The sequence below is a fragment of the Pygocentrus nattereri genome, chromosome 2, assembly GCF_015220715.1.
Source record: "Pygocentrus nattereri isolate fPygNat1 chromosome 2, fPygNat1.pri, whole genome shotgun sequence".
Taxonomy (NCBI): Eukaryota; Metazoa; Chordata; class Actinopteri; order Characiformes; family Serrasalmidae; genus Pygocentrus; species Pygocentrus nattereri.
The window spans coordinates 28,023,186-28,041,468 of record NC_051212.1 but is presented as its reverse complement, the minus strand read 5'-3'; the positions used below and the strand labels follow the sequence as shown (position 1 = coordinate 28,041,468).

General features: G+C 40.5%; 1 protein-coding gene across 1 annotated transcript; it reads left to right on the top strand.

Annotated features, from left to right (window-relative positions):
* The first annotated feature begins 1,614 nt into the window (after window positions 1-1,614).
* On the top strand, window positions 1,615-15,333 carry ache (acetylcholinesterase). The gene is made up of 5 exons (XM_017709975.2): window positions 1,615-1,835; window positions 7,185-8,625; window positions 9,362-9,554; window positions 9,664-9,842; window positions 11,638-15,333. Exons 2-5 carry the CDS (start codon window positions 7,242-7,244, stop codon window positions 11,757-11,759), a joined length of 1,878 nt encoding a protein of 625 aa, XP_017565464.1. The 5' UTR covers window positions 1,615-1,835; window positions 7,185-7,241; the 3' UTR covers window positions 11,760-15,333.
* The last annotated feature ends 2,950 nt before the right edge of the window (window positions 15,334-18,283 follow it).

Here is an 18,283-nt window from a genome sequence, read left to right as displayed (position 1 = left end):
CCCTCCCTTTCTCTCTCTCTTTCTCTCTTCCCCTCTCTCTCTCTCTCTCTTCCCCTCTCTCTCTCTCTCTCTCTCTCTATCTATCTTTCTCTCTCCCTTCCCCTCCCTCTCTCTCTCTCAGAGGTTTGCCTGTATGTCATGACTGAATTAAGCAGAATTAATTCTGGGTAAGGAGAATGGCACCATAACTCAGAATATGCAGAGACACATATTCAATTACACTCTAGGGGTATTTAAGAGCATCCAGGCTGCCATGCATTTTTGCAGAAATTATGTCATAATCCCTAAAGGAACCAAATTTAACAAAACCCAAATAACATGCTCAGCACTGAATGCATGAACTTATACATCTCACCTAATAAGCTCTTACTCATCTCATTTAACCTAATAAACTCTTCTGTGCCTTTGGGGGCATGCCCATAAGCACTTAAGGCTTTTTCATGCCCCAAACTGGTGCTTTTGCAAAGACATGCTTTATTAAGCTGAAGTAAAGGGGGTTAATCAAACGCCTTGGCGCCGTTGCAGACATTTATTAGCAGTGGAACTAACCTATGATGTCATTTAAAACATTTTTTATGAACATTTTCTGGTCTCTCTCAGTTTTTCTCCTTCTATTCACAGGTTATTCCTTCCTTCTGTCACCCATTTAAATGCTGTGCGGAACATAAAACACTCCTGGTGTGGTGCCAGATGAGTCCGCTGAGTGATGGTTTATCATGATGTGAAGGAATACATGAAAGGCCTTGTTTTCTATAGAGCACAATAATTTTGAGAGTTTTTATAATGATAAACATCTTTAAAGGAAATGTAACAAAATGTATAGTCTAGTTGTGTCTAATGTAAGGGCTGATCTATAAGGAAGCCCCACCCCCCTCTTTCTTCATCTTTGTTTCTGGCAGCAGTATGTCGAAATGTTGAGTTAGCATTTCAGAATAATCCAAGGACATAATCTTATAATAGTAATAAACTTATTATTACTTAGTACTATAGCACATCTCAAATTGACCAAGCATCTAAAAAGAACGGCATGTTTTCTAAATGACTTACAGAATCAACACAATTACTTAGCATCTCATAATAATGACTTAGCATGTCGAAATAATGACAATGTCTCATAATAATTAGTGTTGAAATAATAACTTTATTTCTCTTAATATTATTTAGTATGTCACAATGACACAATGATAATAATTTAAATGTAACTCGACTTAACAGGTGAAAATGATTACTGATCATATTATCCCAATTACACTTTCTTCAAATGTAAAAAACGTATTATTTCGACAAAGGATCCCAAAATCTAGAGAAAATAAGTCAATATTTTGAAAACGTCATTATTTCGAGATAGTCAGTGTTTCGAGATATCAGCCCGACTACACCGATTTTACTCCTCTACTTCTGCGCAACCACTGGCTGTGTTGTAGTTTTCTGTGGACGTGAACACCAGGGGTGGTTCTTCTCGCGAGAGTTGCGTTTTCCTTTTTTTTAACCCCCCTTCGCCGTAAGCTATTTATAATAAGCAGTCTCCCCCTATCGACACAGCGGAGCAGTACGGCTCCCAGCCTCGAGATCCGCACTCAGTCATTGAGAGGGAGGGAGGGAGGGAGAGAGAGAGAGACAGACAGAGGGAGGGAGAGAGAGAGAGGGGGCCCAGATCAAGCGTTACAGTCTGACAGGAGAGGCAGTAACTCGTTACCCCCGCGCCGCAGCCCGTCCTGCTCTGCACGGCCATAACTCCAGCTTCCTTCGCTCAAGGACGGGGAGCGGCGGAGAGAGAGAGAGGGAGAGAGACAGAGCAGCCCGGTCCGAGCCGGCTCGCCAGCGGGAGACGCCAGGTACAGTGATTTCACCCAGTTCAGCTTTACGCTCGCTTATGCACGTTTACGCGTGGGTCAGCGCTCGCGATCAGAAGTAAGCAGCGCGCGCACAACGTATGTGTGTGTGTGTGTGTGTGTGTGTGGTGCGTCTTCACGCGTGTGTTTGTTGGTGTTTGGAGCACATCTGCCTGTAACGCAGGCGTTTGTGAATCTCCCCGCGGTTGTTCAGCATGACGGAGCTCCATTTTGAAAAAACCAAACGCGCGCTGACGCCGGTCTGACTTTTAACACCCTGAGCGAATCTAATCGTAGTTATTTCTCTGGATTGTGCTTCAGTCCAGTGTTTGATCTCAGCCTCAGTTTTCCCTGTCACCGGTCATGTCCCTGTGGTTTTGTTTGAGAGGGTGTTCTCGTGATTCTCTGGCTGTGGTCGTCAGTAACTGCTGCGGGGAGCGTGTCCTGCTGTCCCTGCTCTCCCCTCGGAGACGGGAGGCCTGTGTGCGGCGGTCCTGCGCGACCGTGTGATTCGTTGCGTAATTAGCGCCGTCTGTGGCTCGTGGCGGTTAGCTGCGCAGAACTGAACGCGCTGCCTGTTTTTCGCCTTAAACAACCTGTGTGCAGGAGGAGGGGTCTTGAGAGAAGAACGGCGCCTCTAAAAATAAAAGCCCCGTATCCGCTGATGGATGCGCGCGCGCTCTCGGTGATTTCATTATGAGATGGACGGATGGAAGTGGCTGTGCAGGAGGAGTGGAAAGAGGGGGCGACGCACGCACGCGCGCGCGCGCTCAGAGCCCCGCGGAACCCTAAAATGAAGTCTTGTTTATTTCCAGCACCTGTCTCGCATCCCTTCCGACTCATCTGGTCCTCAACCGCTTAATTAGACCCGCACAAGCTGCCTGACCGTCAGTTAATGAGGTTGTCCCATTGCCACAGTCATCTTTCACACTCCAACCTGAACGTGGTGGCATCTTACACTGATCCTATTTACTGGTTTCTTACTGGTGTTTTTTCATTTCTTCCTTTTACGCCCCCTACCTGACCTCCACCGTCCTCCAAGACTCAACAGTGAAGCTGGTCTAGTCCTTTTAAAGAGAGATATTTCTGCAATTCTAATTATTTCATTGTATGTGAACACATCGTTGAGTATTCTGGTGTGAAATGTTGCATTCTAGAGAAACCTGCACTCCCATTTTAAGGTGACATGAACTGGGGATCACCGTCTGCAGTGAAATTATATCCATTTTATTTACTGTCCAAACCAACAAGTGAACCTACACGTGTTCTGTGTTTTTGTAGATAATGCAGGTAGTGCTAAAATAGTGCTAAATACTTTTTTTTTATTTATCAAAATGATCATAAAACAATCTTGCAGCGTGTCTGTAACCCTTTTTTTCTGTGGCTATCTGTGCGGAAGCTTTTAGAGGCATTGAACTTTGTATGTCTGGTTCTTGTCACGACCACTGTGAGCAGCTCTGACTCTGCAAGTTTCTCTAGAATGCCGCATTTCCACTCCGAATGGCTTTGTTTACATCTTAACTACTTCATTATGCAGACCTTTTGAGAATTCCTCTTTAAAAGCTGTATTCCAGCTACAAAAGTTAATTATAGGCATCCAGCTGCTTCAGACAAGAACAATTACTGCTAGCATTCTGTTCTATATTCTATTCAGTCAGTCAGAGCAAAGGCCCAATACTTAAAATATCGCAGTTGTTGTGATTATGATAATAATAGCGCTCCACTGTACAGTTGGCTTCATGACAGTCTGGTCGTTTAAATGCAGGCATGTTTAGCAACGCTGAGACGGAAAACTGGAACGATTTCTGTGGCCATTGTCAAACTGTCTGTATGTGTCAGTCATAGATCGTGGTTGGGGGCTGGGGGGCTGACTAGTGTCAGAGAAGGTAAGTTATGATTGCGTGGTAGTCTAATAAAGCTTATCCTTCACAGACTGTAAGCTAACAATGTTTATAGTTTATTGTGTTTACTTATGATGGAGTGTATTTCAGTGAATTCATGTTCTGCGGTTTTAAGGCTGAAGAACACACACCAAACCTTCTACAACAAACACACATTCTGACGTCTGCAGTTGTCTTTAGAATATGCAGAAAAAAAGAGCTGACTGGCCAGGTGAACAGAGGAGAACATTGTAGATTCGCCCAGCAATCAGACACAGGTTTGTTTGGTTGCTGTGCTCTTGCCTTTAGACTTAATAAGCGCAGTTACCCACAGGCTATCAGATCTTTGAAGGAAAAAAGAAATTACCATTCTAAAATAGGTATGAAGCAGTGGAGTAAGAGCAGCAGGAGGAGCAGCATAGTGTAGGCACAGATAACAATGAGAGGGTGTGCAGGATAGAGAGGATGCAATGGCCAGTGTGGGCTTTTAATTGCCATGGCAACTACACACACTACAGCACACTGTAAGTCACCCCATTAGTGACTGTAACCAGCAGTAGTAGAACTAACCACTTAAATGGTATTTAATAAAAGTGCTAATACTTATAAGAAAACAATACAATTCAAGTAAAAATACTAGACTGGGTTACTGCGATATAACTCAGATCTTATGGGCTGCAGAGGAAAAACGTGGGATGAAGAGTTTAATTCCACAGTGCTGTATATCTAGTTGTAACTAGATAAAAAACTAGATTAAAAACCAGCTAGGAAACATATTTTTGTTTCTCTGATGAAGGTGCTATTAATCGTAATATAGCACTGATGTTTCTTGTGAAACAATGAAACAGTTAATCGCAATTTTTTATATTAAATAATTCTCAGCTAAACCATCATGATCATGAAAGACCTCGTAGCCACCCTCTCCCTCTTTGGTCTGGGCCACAGTTCGTTTGTCCTGCCAGTCATGCTAGTAGTTACATCTCAGAATGTGTTTTATTTCTGGTTTATTCGTAAGGTACACATATGAGGAATTTGTCTTGGTAAGTGTACATATCGGGATGTATCTACTACAAGATAAACTACAGAAAGAAAATACATTGTGTGAGTCTGGAAAGCACTGGGAAAAAAAATGACCTGTTTCCTTTGACACAGTTAAAGGAAAAGATTTTTCAGTGCAAGCTATTTCTTTAACATGAACAGTCATAAAACACACGACTGTAATATGGACAAAGAGAGGCAGAGTTAAGGGGAGAGCGTAGAAGGTGTGGGTAGGGATAGGACAGTGCGCATGACGACATGTAATCCCAAGCTGAAAGTGAATCCCCCTGTGAACTTCATACGCAGATTCCAGAATCTAATTTGAGGCCAAGCAGCCTCTCCCCTGTGTCTATCCCCCATGCTCGTACCCTCCCTTACCCCCTGTTTCCGGCACGCAGCTGTTCTTTCGGATATAAATACTCCATTGAGACACACTGACGGACACCCTGCATCCCAGTCCCTGGGGCACCACTACAATCCCTCTGGTTTACTGGAGGGTCTACTTAAAATCAGTATGCAAGCAGCTTTCCAAAAAGAGTGTAAGGTTATCCTAACCGTAGAGGTTAATTAACCCTTCAGATAATCTGTAAGGCAAATGGTCAAAACTTACAAATCAGGTGAACACAAAGTTAGTGTGTCAGGGGGAATGGGGGTGGGCTCTGTGCGTTGAAGGATGGGAGGGCAAGATTGTGTATTTTTGCTCATGTTACATTTCTAGCGACAGACATTCCCTTGGTAATATTCCTGTGTCCTTCAGTTTTATTACTCTGTCACTTTGCCCTTACATCATTAATAGCAACATAGTCATAAAGATAATGTTAATCATTTAATGAATTACTAATTTACTAATAAGTTATTTAGTCATACCCAGTAGTTGATCAAAAGCAATATCTTTTTATTATTATTATACCATCAAAGCTGTTACTTGTGCTCTCATTTATTTTTATACTACGAGTTGGCAACAAAGAAAAACACTTTTTGAAAGTTTACTCTGCATACTGTAATGTGATAAAAAATGGGCTGGTAAAAATCCAAATGCAGTTGTGATTTCAATCACTCCTTACTCTGTTTAGTAATTTACCTTGGGGACCTCTGTGCAAAACCACACCCCCACAGAGTAGGTTGTAAAACTGATATCGTTATTACCTTGAAATTGACCCTTATGGTGTGTCTGCATGGTTGCAGAGTTTTGTAAACCTTTGTGAAAATACTGATGTTTTTGGAAGATGTGAGGCTTTTCCATTCCTTTCTGCCACTTGATCCAAATGCTTCTTCCCTCTAAGTAATATTTTACACGTGCATTGCATATTATATTGATATAAAGTTGGGATTGGCGAATGTCCAATCCCAAGTTATTTCAGGTGGAATCTGCTTATAACCAAATAACTTCTTCTCTTTCATGTTGGTCTTTGTATAGTAGTTGGCAAGAAAAAAGCTAAACACAAATGTTTTAGCCTCAGGTGTTTATAGTAGGGAGTAAAAGAATAGAAATAGCCCCCTTCCCACACACACAGCTGCAGCAGAAGTCATGCACCATCACCCCAACCATGCCTCCAGAACTAATCTGGTCATCATGGCAACCACACAACATGTAAAACATAAACAACAACCTCACAGGTGTGTGTGGGTGTTAAGGCCTTGGCAGAGTGGCCCAACATTATTCATCAAACACAAGTGTTATAATGTGGACTGTTGCCCTTAAAGTATTCAGGAACATGAGTAATGCGCTGTAAAAACATTTTAAGGGAACAACAATCACTGTAAGATAAAGCACATTGAATCAGCTTTTGGGTTTGATGAAGAATGGTGCATTTTGCTTTTTTGGGCTTTAGAAATGAAAGTTTTCTCCAGTACCATGTTTTAGATTAATGATATATGATAATTTAGACGTCTTGCTGCAAGCATTTGGTCTTGGGTAGTTTCAGCATTTGTCTTTTTTACTGTCTGTGCTGTTGCTTTTTGGTATGTGTTGTTTTCTTTTAGGCATGTGTTGTGTTTTTTTAGGCATTAGGTATGTATTATATTACCACATCTGAAGCAATGTTGATGTAGGATAAATAATAATTTTAATGCCTAGAATTTAATCTGAAAAACAAGCATCAACATTGTTGTTTCACATAAAAATAATACTTTAGCATCTGTGAAATCACTGCTGAGACATGCTGTTTTTCATGCTGTATTTCATGCACAGCATTATTATTTGTTACTATTACAATTATCCATAGTATTTTTTGATTAATTTAGGAATAGAAGAAATTGATTTTCTGCGGTTCATGATTATTCTGAGCTCATGGCCGTGCCATTTGCCACCACAATGGGAGAATGACAGAATAGTTTTTGTTTGCATTTAGAAACTTTCTTTTTATGCCTCCAAGTACAATTTTCCTTATCTTCCATATTACATTTTTATTCAGTGATCTTTTTCCTTCTATAGATTCTAAGCTGACCCTCTGAAAACCTCCAAGCACGACGATCACAAACAGAAGACAACATGAAGGTCTCCAATGTCTTCCTCCCTATTATTCTCATTATGTTCTTTGTCCGCCGTTACGTTGCCCAGAGTGACTCTGAGCTCACAGTGACAACAAGGTTAGGCCGTGTTCAGGGTGTACGCCTGCCCGTCCCTGACCGAAGTCATGTGATTGCCTTCCTGGGTATTCCATTTGCAGAACCTCCTGTGGGAAAAAGGCGTTTTAAGCCAGCTGAGCCCAAAAAGCCTTGGAATGATGTGTTTGAGGCCAAAGATTACCCTACTGCTTGTTACCAGGATGTGGACACTACGTACCCTGGCTTTCATGGAACTGAAATGTGGAACCCCAACCGGATGATGAGTGAGGATTGTCTTTACTTAAATGTCTGGGTTCCTGCTTCCCCTCGGCCACACAACCTCACTGTTATGGTCTGGATATATGGTGGAGGCTTCTCCACTGGCTCATCCTCTCTGGACGTCTATGACGGCCGCTACCTAGCTCATTCAGAGAAGGTGGTGGTGGTCTCTATGAGCTATAGGGTGGGTGCTTTTGGGTTCCTTGCCCTTAATGGTTCCTCTGAGGCTCCTGGAAATGTGGGTTTGCTGGACCAGAGGTTGGCACTTCAGTGGGTGCAGGACAACATTCAGTTCTTTGGAGGCAACCCCAAGCAGGTGACTATTTTTGGGGAGAGTGCCGGTGCGGCCTCAGTTGGCATGCACCTTCTGTCACCAGATAGTCGCCCAAAATTTACCCGTGCCATCTTGCAAAGTGGTGTGCCAAATTGCCCTTGGGCCACAGTCAGCTTTGATGAGGCTCGTAGGAGGGCCACCAAACTGGGCAGGCTGGTGGGCTGCACTGAAGGAAATGACACTGAGCTGATTAACTGCCTGAGGAACAAGCAACCACAGGAGCTCATTGACCACGAGTGGCAGGTGCTTCCATACAGCAGCCTTTTCCGCTTTTCCTTTGTGCCTGTTGTGGATGGTGTAGTGCTCCCGGACACTCCTGATGCCATGCTTAGCGAAGGCAACTTCAAGGACACTCAAATCCTTCTGGGTGTAAACCAGAACGAAGGGTCATATTTCTTGATTTATGGTGCACCAGGGTTCAGTAAGGACAATGAAAGCCTGATCTCAAGGGAGGACTTCTTGGAAGGTGTGAAGATGAGTGTTCCTCATGCCAATGAGATTGGATTGGAGGCAGTCATTCTCCAGTACACAGACTGGATGGATGAGGACAACCCTGTGAAGAACCGTGAAGCCATGGATGACATTGTAGGAGACCACAATGTAGTCTGCCCTCTGCAGTACTTTGCAAGATCATATGCCCAGTCACAAACAGCAGGTCAAGGGAATCTAGGCCTGGGCACCTCACGGTCAGTAAGCAACAGTGGACATTCACAAGGTAAGGTTATTTAAGAGAGTATCAGTAACAAGTAGTTTGAGTATATGTCTTGGATTATGTTTCCACATAGTTTACGGTGTTGAATAATAAATAATTAAATATGTTAATGTATCCAAGAAACTATTCAAATTGCAGAAGAGCACTCCTGAACCTAAATACTTATTAAGAATGAAAAGGTATATGAATTTTGAACCACCTTGGCCTCCTGCTTTATAACGTCAACCCCAGAGTCTATATTCTGTAAACTTGTGTCAGTGGAGCTTCAGTGAGCAGGAATCAAACCTGTGCTGTGAAAATGTTGTTATGCTAAGCTACCGTTTCCTGCTATTTGGGCAGTGCTATCTTAGCCAGGACGCTAACAGTTCTCTTACATACTATATTTGACAGTTTATTGGTTATTGGAAAATATTAGATTTTATTTCTACTAACTGCTAATTTCACAGCCCAAGCATGTCAACCATTCATTTAGCTATGTTAGCACAGATATGTTCAGATATAAGTTCCTGCAAGCGACAGAAATCACTTTTTACTAAAGTACTGAGAAAGCCTGTGTTTGCGATGTGATTATACTTTCTATATAGTCATAATAAGCCGTCTTAAAGGAGTTAACCATTTAAAATCCACATTTCTGAGTGCAGGGGCTCTTTAAAAACTGCGAAGATGTGAAAAGAGATTTGATCCTTTTATTTGACAGACATCTAATTTTATTTCTACACAACTATTTCTGCCTTCACAGCTGCCGTGTATCTCTACCTGTTTGATCATCGAGCTTCTAATTTGGCCTGGCCTGAGTGGATGGGTGTAATCCATGGCTATGAGATTGAGTTTGTATTTGGCCTACCATTGGAGAAGAGGCTCAACTACACTGCGGAGGAGGAGAAACTGAGCCGACGTATGATGCGATACTGGGCTAACTTTGCTCGGACTGGGTAAGAAAGACAGAGCTAATGTGTGAGTCTGTGTAAATTTAATTCAAAATAAAAATTAAATGACCTCACTATCTATATCTTCTGTCTTATTTTCTTTTTTCATAATTAGTAACCCTAATATTAACATTGATGGATCAATGGACAGCCGACGCCGGTGGCCCCTCTTCACAGCTAGCGAGCAGAAACATGTGGGCCTGGACACAGATCCACTGAGAGTGCACAAGGGCCTGAATACACAGCGCTGTGCTCTATGGAACCGATTTCTGCCAAGACTACTCAACATTACTGGTAACTAAAACTCAATCATAAAATGGCAGTTTTATGTTGTAGTGATATTTTGGTATTAAATTAACTTCAATCAATTATTGAACTAACTATTGAAAGTCAACTATTTTTGTGGGTAATCAGAGCTAATTGCCATCCACATTGTCAGCCTCTATAAAACTGTGACTCTGCAAATCTTGGCATCATATCATGTTGATACTCATAGCAGTCAGAAGAATTAACACCAAGCAATATGGACCACAGAGCGCAACAGATGATTGAGAGACTGCAGAATGTTCAGCGTTAGTGGATTTCCTCTAGGTATCAACATATCACTGTTTGTTTCTGGCAGACAAAGCACTTTTTCTAAGTCACTCTGGATAAGAGCGTCTGCTAGATACTGTAAATGTAGAGAAAATAGGTGTATGGTAGCGTTTTAAAGATGGATTCCTAATATTTATTGCTGTTTAGGCAAGGGAGGGTGAGTAAAATGACTAACATTAGGTCTTACAAACCCCCTGAGCTGGGTTATTTGTAGGGAAGCACAGTAATATCAGAATCACATTGTTATTGCCATTAAATTAGTTTAAAAAGAGTTACCAGCAAGCACTGTCACCTCACAGCAAGAAGGGCCTGGGTTTGTTTCCCCAGCTGGGGGACCAGACCTGTGTAGACTTTGTATGTTTGTCCCGTATCTGTGTGGGTTTCCTCTGGGTACTCCGATTTCCTCCAGAGACATGCAGTCAGGCGAATTGGAGATGCTAAATTACCCCTAGTGTGAATGTGTATGTCTGTGTGTCTGCCCTGTGATGGACTGGTGACTTGTCCAGGGTGTTTTCTGCCTTCTGGCCAGTGACCACTGGGATAGGCTTTAGCATCCCCACAACCCAAGAGGATAAGTGGCTTAGTGTGTGTGTGTGTGTGTGTGTGTGTGTGTGTGTGTGTGTGTGTGTGTGTGTGTGTGAGAGAGAGAGTGAGTTACCAACATTCAAATGTGATGGTTTTGAAAATGTAATGTAGTTATGGTCAAAGTAGTAAACAGGTCTTTGAGGGAATGCCTTGTCATTGAATGTGTATCTTGAAACTAAACAAGCTTTCAGTGCCAAATGGCATTTTTATACTGGAGGTGAACCAGAATATAAACCAGCTCAACTTTTGCCCTGTATTCTGAGGGGCTGAAGCAGTCTGGCTAAAAGTGACCCATACTCATAAACTGTGAATCCCCCAGAGGTCTTTTGCTCTGACTGTAGCAAAAGGGTGGAGCCTGAGTATGTTCTTGTCTGCTGCTGAGTAATTTGCTTAATGGATGTCTTGGACTTGCTGTTTACATCTGAAAGTCCTCTGCACAGATCTTCTTTTCCACAGTTTTTTTTTTCCTTTTAGTCCCTTTTTTAGTTTATCTTGGCTGTTCAGTTTATTTCTACTGGATATTGCAGGGAAGAATTGGGTTTTAATGTTTGCCCCATCTTGGTTCATAATCACTGATCTTTATTTGTTACTGTATTACCAGTCCATGTCCATTATAAGACTGATATGTGAATATATGTTATGAAGTCGCCAGGTGTAAACAGGGCTGAAATGGGATGTTTTCCATATTTTAACCACAAATACACTAGAGTGAATAGTGCATTTTGAAACTTTACATAAGGATACATGCTATGTCAAAGTATGTATTTATTCATTTATTTATTTATTTATTCTTTAAAAGTGAAAAAAAAGGTTTTCCATGATATTGGCCTTTTAAATTACTTGTGCTTCAAGAACAGTTTAAAGTAAAATACGTGTCGTTTGCTTCTTTCTACTTTTTCTTTCTACTCAGACAACATTGATGACGCTGAGCGACAGTGGAAGGCGGAGTTCCACCGCTGGAGCTCCTACATGATGCACTGGAAGAGCCAGTTTGACCACTACAACAAGCAGGAGCGTTGTACAGACCTCTAAACAGTTCTGGGGAACGTGTAAGAAAAAGAGAGAGAATGCAAGAGAAGACAAAATAGAGAAGAGTGATGACCATATTACTCTATAGTCTCTAGAACCCCTTGACAGAAGGTCACAAGTTATCTGGGTTTCAAGTAGATTACATCCATTATTGATCGGTGCCTAAGATTGGATTTGTGAATATTACACATATACTCACTGTGGAGTGTCTCGTTTATCATCTGTAAAGCACAGGCTGTATGTGTCATTCAGTATAACATTCACTTTAAGCAGTTTGATGCAGTAAGGGGTCATTGCAGTATGAGATTATAGAGCGTTGTGGTCATCAGAAAGGAAAAAGAAGAGAAAATGTTGAATGAAGGTGCGATATTACCTCTGATAACTGTGTGATTGTGTGTGCGTGTGTCAGTACAACTGATGCTTGGAAACCCTCATTCACTCTGGTCCTCAGGATCCCACATTTCCCTTTTTTACTTAAAGATTTCCTTTAATCTGTCATAGTCTGCTTAATTTACGATGGCTGCTTGACCATTTGTGTATTTCTCAGTGTGTTTCTCCTCTGTCTATCTTCTCCTCTGTCTTTTAATCTTGCCATATGCTTCTGTGGTCTACTCTGTGCAGTCTCTGTGGGTCCAACTAAATTCTTTGATATCACATATAGGAATCATGAGCCATTTCAGTCCGTGGTCCGCGTGTTGGCTAAATACTGCACCAGGTTGTATTGGGGTGCAGTGTCGCGAGTATGTGTGACAAGTGATTTCAATGTCTTTCGCTAATATGTAGGCATATTTTCATTTGGATTGCTGTACACATTGCATGAATATTGGTGCTCACAGCATGATCCTACAGTATTTATGTGTGTTTGTGAGTGTGTTAGGTTACAAAAGTGACTGATAGAGAGCGTATGTTTGCAGAAGCATACATACACCCTATTTGGCACCTAAATGGGTCAGTATTCACCTATATGTATTGTCTGTATGTAGCGCACCACTCGTCGTGAATGTCACCTCTACTTTCATTATATTTTGCCCAGGCATTGCGTGTGTGCACACGTCCTAAAGAGAAAAGCTGTGCGAGTACTGTGTGATGTCTGTGTGCCAAAGAGTCAATAACGTTTTTTTTTTTCTTTCACTGGCTGGCTGGCTCCCCCCTCTCCCCCTCCCTTAGTGGGAAAGAATTTTCATTACGGTAATGGAAGGAGCGTAATTTAGTTAGTGCTTGTTTGAAATGACAGCCTGCTGTGTCAGCCATCTTAACTCCAGCCCCACCATCAGTCACTTGATGCAGTGGGTGGATGATGAAGGAAAACAGAGCGAGTGTTCTGAAGGGAGTGTTCAGAGAAAGGAAGACAAATTCACAAGAGCCACCACCACACTCTTAAAAATAAAGGTGCCATTTGGGGTTCTTTTGGGACGATGTCATAGAAGAACCACCTTAAAAAACATTTTGAGAACCGGTTTTTATACATGAGATGTGTGACAGTTATGAACTTCCACGTATTGTAAAGTTTCCTGGAAGGTTTGAAGGTTTGTTAAAGGACAGGTTCTTCACAGTAGCTCACTTTTTTAACCTAATATAAATGTTCAGTACCAATATCAGGGTTCTTTCTAGAACCTTAACTTCATGTTGAACTTAAATGTTCTTTAAACTTTAACAGGGACACACTGTCTTTGATTTAAAGCACTGCTCTTATGAAGCGTGAAAAGATATGTATTTGTTAATAGCATCCCCTCATGGAGAATCTTCACCCTGTTAAATGTGATTGAGTGAGTGAATAAATGAGTGAGTTACAAGCCACTTTCATGAGGTGCTTTGCATCTTAAAAGGTTCTTCACACTCAAATTCATCATTTACAAAAATCTGAAGAACCATCCACGGAAAGGTTTTTAGGGAACCAGAAGTGGCTCTTCTCTGGCATTGCTCAAAGAACCCTTTGTGGCAGTTTTTTTAAGAGTACACCCTTAGAACGAAAGGTGCCAAAAGTGAGCTTTGGAGCAATGCTACAGAAGAGTGACCTTCTCTAAATAACCTTTCAGTCAAGTATTTTAAAGAACTGTCCATTAAAAAGTTACTTTGGGAACCAAAATGATTTTTCAGTGGCATCCTTTCAAAGAACCCTTTATTTTTAAGAGCATACAAGGGTTTAAACTATATTTATTCTATTTCAGCATGTCATTATTTTGTTTGTTTCAGTATTTTATGTTGCATGCTTGCATCATATATCAAATCTAAAGCTATATGTATATTGTTTTTAGTTTGCTCATATCAGGTTAAATGTTTTAGTTATTGTGTACTGTATTTATTACATTTTGGGACTGCTTTTGGGTCCGATATTATTTTGTGATGATTTGAATGTACGCTTTTTTCAGTTTTCCTTGTCCTTGACTGTGTCTCTCTCTGTTTTTACATTAACGTATGGTTGTTTGCATTTATCTCTGTAAGTCAAACCACTGATTTACCCACACATTAGCCCAGCATTATTTATTTGTACACTTTGGTTAACACTGTGGAAGGGACATGTGTAAGGTCAGTGCTGTGATTGGACAGTGGGTCCTCCAGGAGCATTGTGGTTGGTGTTCATCAGACCTAGATGTAACCTAACAATATGCTTGGAGTAGTGTACTTTTAGCTTTAAATGATGTAATTACACAAGAAAAGAACACTAAAGGTACTGTCTTAAATTGTTTAGGTATACATATTTGAGTAGAAGAGATAAGTGAAATAATTGCATGTGTCTACAGTGTGGCTGTGTGCGCGACAGCTGCTCTCTTGCAACTCTTGTTCACTGAGAGGTCACCCTTATCTCCTCCGTCCAATGAAGAGTCCCGTGCATGCCCTAAAGCTCCTCTCCTTCTGTATTCTGTACTCACAAATTAGACTGTTATTCCTTGTAACAATATGCCAGTGCTAATGTATATTATATTTACAAATTTATATTAAACTAAAACTGTATTAATATCCCTGAGATTAATGTTAGCAATAAGATGATATACTTGCAATGGAATATATTTGATAATTTAATGCATCAGTGTTTATTTAATGATAATAGCTTGATTGGTAATAATGATGATGGTCAGTATTATATTGAAGATGATTGCAAATGGACTTGCCACTGATTAGAAACAATGATATCTGGACAAAGCAATTGTGGTATTTGTTTTTTATTAGTACTATTTGTTTACGGCAACAAATTCTTCAGAATGGATTGTGTGCTGAAGCTATTAATGCATTCTGTTCTGTCAGAACCTGTAACCACTGTGGACATCTTGCCTAGCAATGTGTGATCATTAGGTATTATGGGGAATATTATCTTCAGATCAATATTAATGATTCTAACCCCACCTCACCCTCTACCCCCCAAAAGACAAAACAAAAATGGCAGGTATTTTGACGGGTTGTTCAGTTATTTGTGCCATCACTGTTATTACTCTTTTTGGTCCAGATATTGCCCACTGTGCCAAACTTGTGTGGTGACAGCACTGTGCGACTCCTCTGCATGGTATGTTTCTGCCCACTTTGGGCGCTGTATCTGAAGTCCTCCAACAAAACCTCATTAAACAGACTGACTAAAATCTGATTCTTGTGCCTCTGTGTCTTCTTTAATCATGCAATCATGAAAATAAAGGTGCCAAAACGGGTTCTTTGAAGCGATGTCATAGAAGACCAACTTGTAGTTTCCTCAAGATCCCTTTCTAATGATGGTTCTTTAAACAGCCATCTTTGTAAATGAGATTTATGAGGTCTTGAGTTCTGATGAAGATGTCTGAAGCACTTACACATTGTATAATGTACCAGATTCCTTGAGCTGTACATTCAAGCCAAGAACCAGTGCAGATGTTGCTATCTGAAAAAAACTGAATCAAATCTAAAACAACACTTTCTGTAAATATGATAAAGCTAGAAGAATGCAGTAGAAACATTTTTACAGTTGTGAAATTGACTCTTATTTACTTCTGAAATTCACATAATCACACATTAAGACTTGCAGCGAGAGGCAGAGGCCCAGATCTACGTTACATAGCAACTTGATGAAATTTGACAGGGCTGTATTGTGATGTGCCTGGTTTACCTCAGCAGATGAGGAATGAGCTAATAGCTATGTTGCTGCAGTCAAGGCATAATACACTGATGGGCCTGTGCTTTGCAGCTGTATAGTAGTCTCTAGTCTAATCCACAAAGCACTGATCCAATATCAATAAATAACTCCATCAGCTGATCAGGCTTATCCCCAAGACTTAAACGTTGAAGTGGTGAAGGTAGTGGATATTTTAAAGGAGCTAGAGTTTATATACCAAACACAGTATAATGTTCTAGCCTTTTTTTCACATGCCCATTTTTCAAAGTCTCTGTCATTAAGAAAGAAAGGCTATTTTTGTTCTTGTGCCTTTAAGACTGCTGTATGTAAACTGTCTGTTCTGATTGGCTGCCCCGTTATGCCAAAAAGCAGTCCAGGCTGAAACACTGGATTGACAAAGTCATTCAGAGTGGTCTGTTATTACAAGTAGTGCTTGTGAATACACTGTCTGGCGCCTTATTATGATAGTTTTGTGAGGTTTTGGCTTAAAACATGTTTTTCGATACATTCATAGCAGGGTGGTATATGCAGGACGTTGCAAGGCTCTACAGTGATTTCTTTCACCACCACTGGAAGGAAAACGGAGTCAATAAGTTTCTCTACAATTAACTTCATTAATTTCACATCAAACCACTCTGAATAACTGTGATCTGAGCGATGCAATTATGTAGAATTTTTCAAAAGCTGGTGGAATTCCCTGTGGAACATCAGTATAAATGGACAGAGTGAAGATGCTGATGGGTGGATGTGTATGAATGTGGTCTTTGTGTGGTCTTTCAGAAAAGCAGCATTTATTTTTATAGCTTTTTTTCCATATACAGACTGTATGGACTGAGGAGTAAACAGTACGTTTTGAAACGTTAGCAATTTACATATTACATCAAAGCAAAGTCTTTTTAATTTCAAAAAAGTGAGGAAAAACTAGTTTCCCATGATATGGGCTATTTAAAACAAGAGCTTGGATTTATGCTGGCCCAGTGTACACTGGGGACCACTAAAGTAGACAATCCAGATGAATATGGCACTTAATTGTATGTGGGGCTGTTGAAGCCAGCTGGTGTTTCTCCTTGCTAGATTGTACTGAAGCAATCCAAGGAAAACGAGTACCCACTGCTACAATAAAGGTAGTCTTAACGAGTCCATTAGCATATCAGTGATGTATGAGTTGTTTCATGAGGAATGGAATGAACTGCATTTGACTGGAGGAAAAAAAGATGTTAAAAGAGTGCAATTATTTCAGTAAATGAATATGACAAGGGAATGATGAGTTGTATTTTAAACATTATTGCTTCTCAGAAATTCATTACAGTGTCACTCGCTGCCTAAGCAACACAGTCATCTGGAGACGGAGGCTAATAATAGGATGTCTCATGGAAATGACTCAAGGCAATCTGTTTCTTTTAGCCATGGACACAAGTGGACACAAACGATATTCAACCTTTTGCACTTGGCTGCAAAGGCCTACTCTGGATCCAGATTTTTTTTTTTACCTTCTATTAAAATCCTACCAGACATTATCAAAAAAAAAATGTATGCCCATTGCAAAGGGGTCCTGTATTTATGCCTGAAGTAAAGCACCACTGTCACCAGTTTCTTTCTCTTTTTCTTTACTATACAGAGTTTCATTTGTTACAGTCTTAAGACAAATGCTATTAGCACTTTAGGCCTTGGTTATACAGATCAACAATTTAACCTACAGTGATTATATTTCATTTTGTCTTATGTAAATACATACTAATATGCATACTAATATACTGCATTAAGTAAACCGTGGCATAATTTTTGAACATAATAGTAAATAACTGGTCTCAATTTGCTCACTAAATAATATTAAACACCTGACAGACCAACCAGGAGAGGGTGCCAAAGTCCTGTGGCAACGCCTCTTCTGCTGTTTTTTTTTTAAACACTCCAACTGCTCTACTCAACAAGCCACTGTCGCCACTCTGTTACACTAAAATCTCTGATTGTGAGTTTAATAATGACTGGTTATTTGACAATAAAACCATGTATGCTGGAATTATCATTCACATGACTAGCATTGATGACACTTTTTAAAGGGCTCACATTAAAAAGTTTTCCTTCGCTGTTTTTGAAATTAAAGAGTTTGATGTCATATGTAAACATTGTACACTCTCCAGTCCATACAGTGCATAAATGGCGAGTAAGCTGCAAAAACAGCCTGCTTGAATTAAGTGTTTCTATCATGTCACAAAACCCAAAACATTTAAATATATCCAGCTATTTAGCCTACAGCAGTTTAGCTCCACCCATTCAAATTGAAGTTATGAGGAGTGTTTCAGCCCGCTTTTTTAATAAGATACAATATATGGCAGCCAATCAGACCACAGCTCTTTTATATATAACAATCTTAAGGGCACCCTTACAAAAAGCCTGATCAATTCTAAGGGATAAAGAGAGGTTGGAACATGGTTGTGTACATTAAATTAGG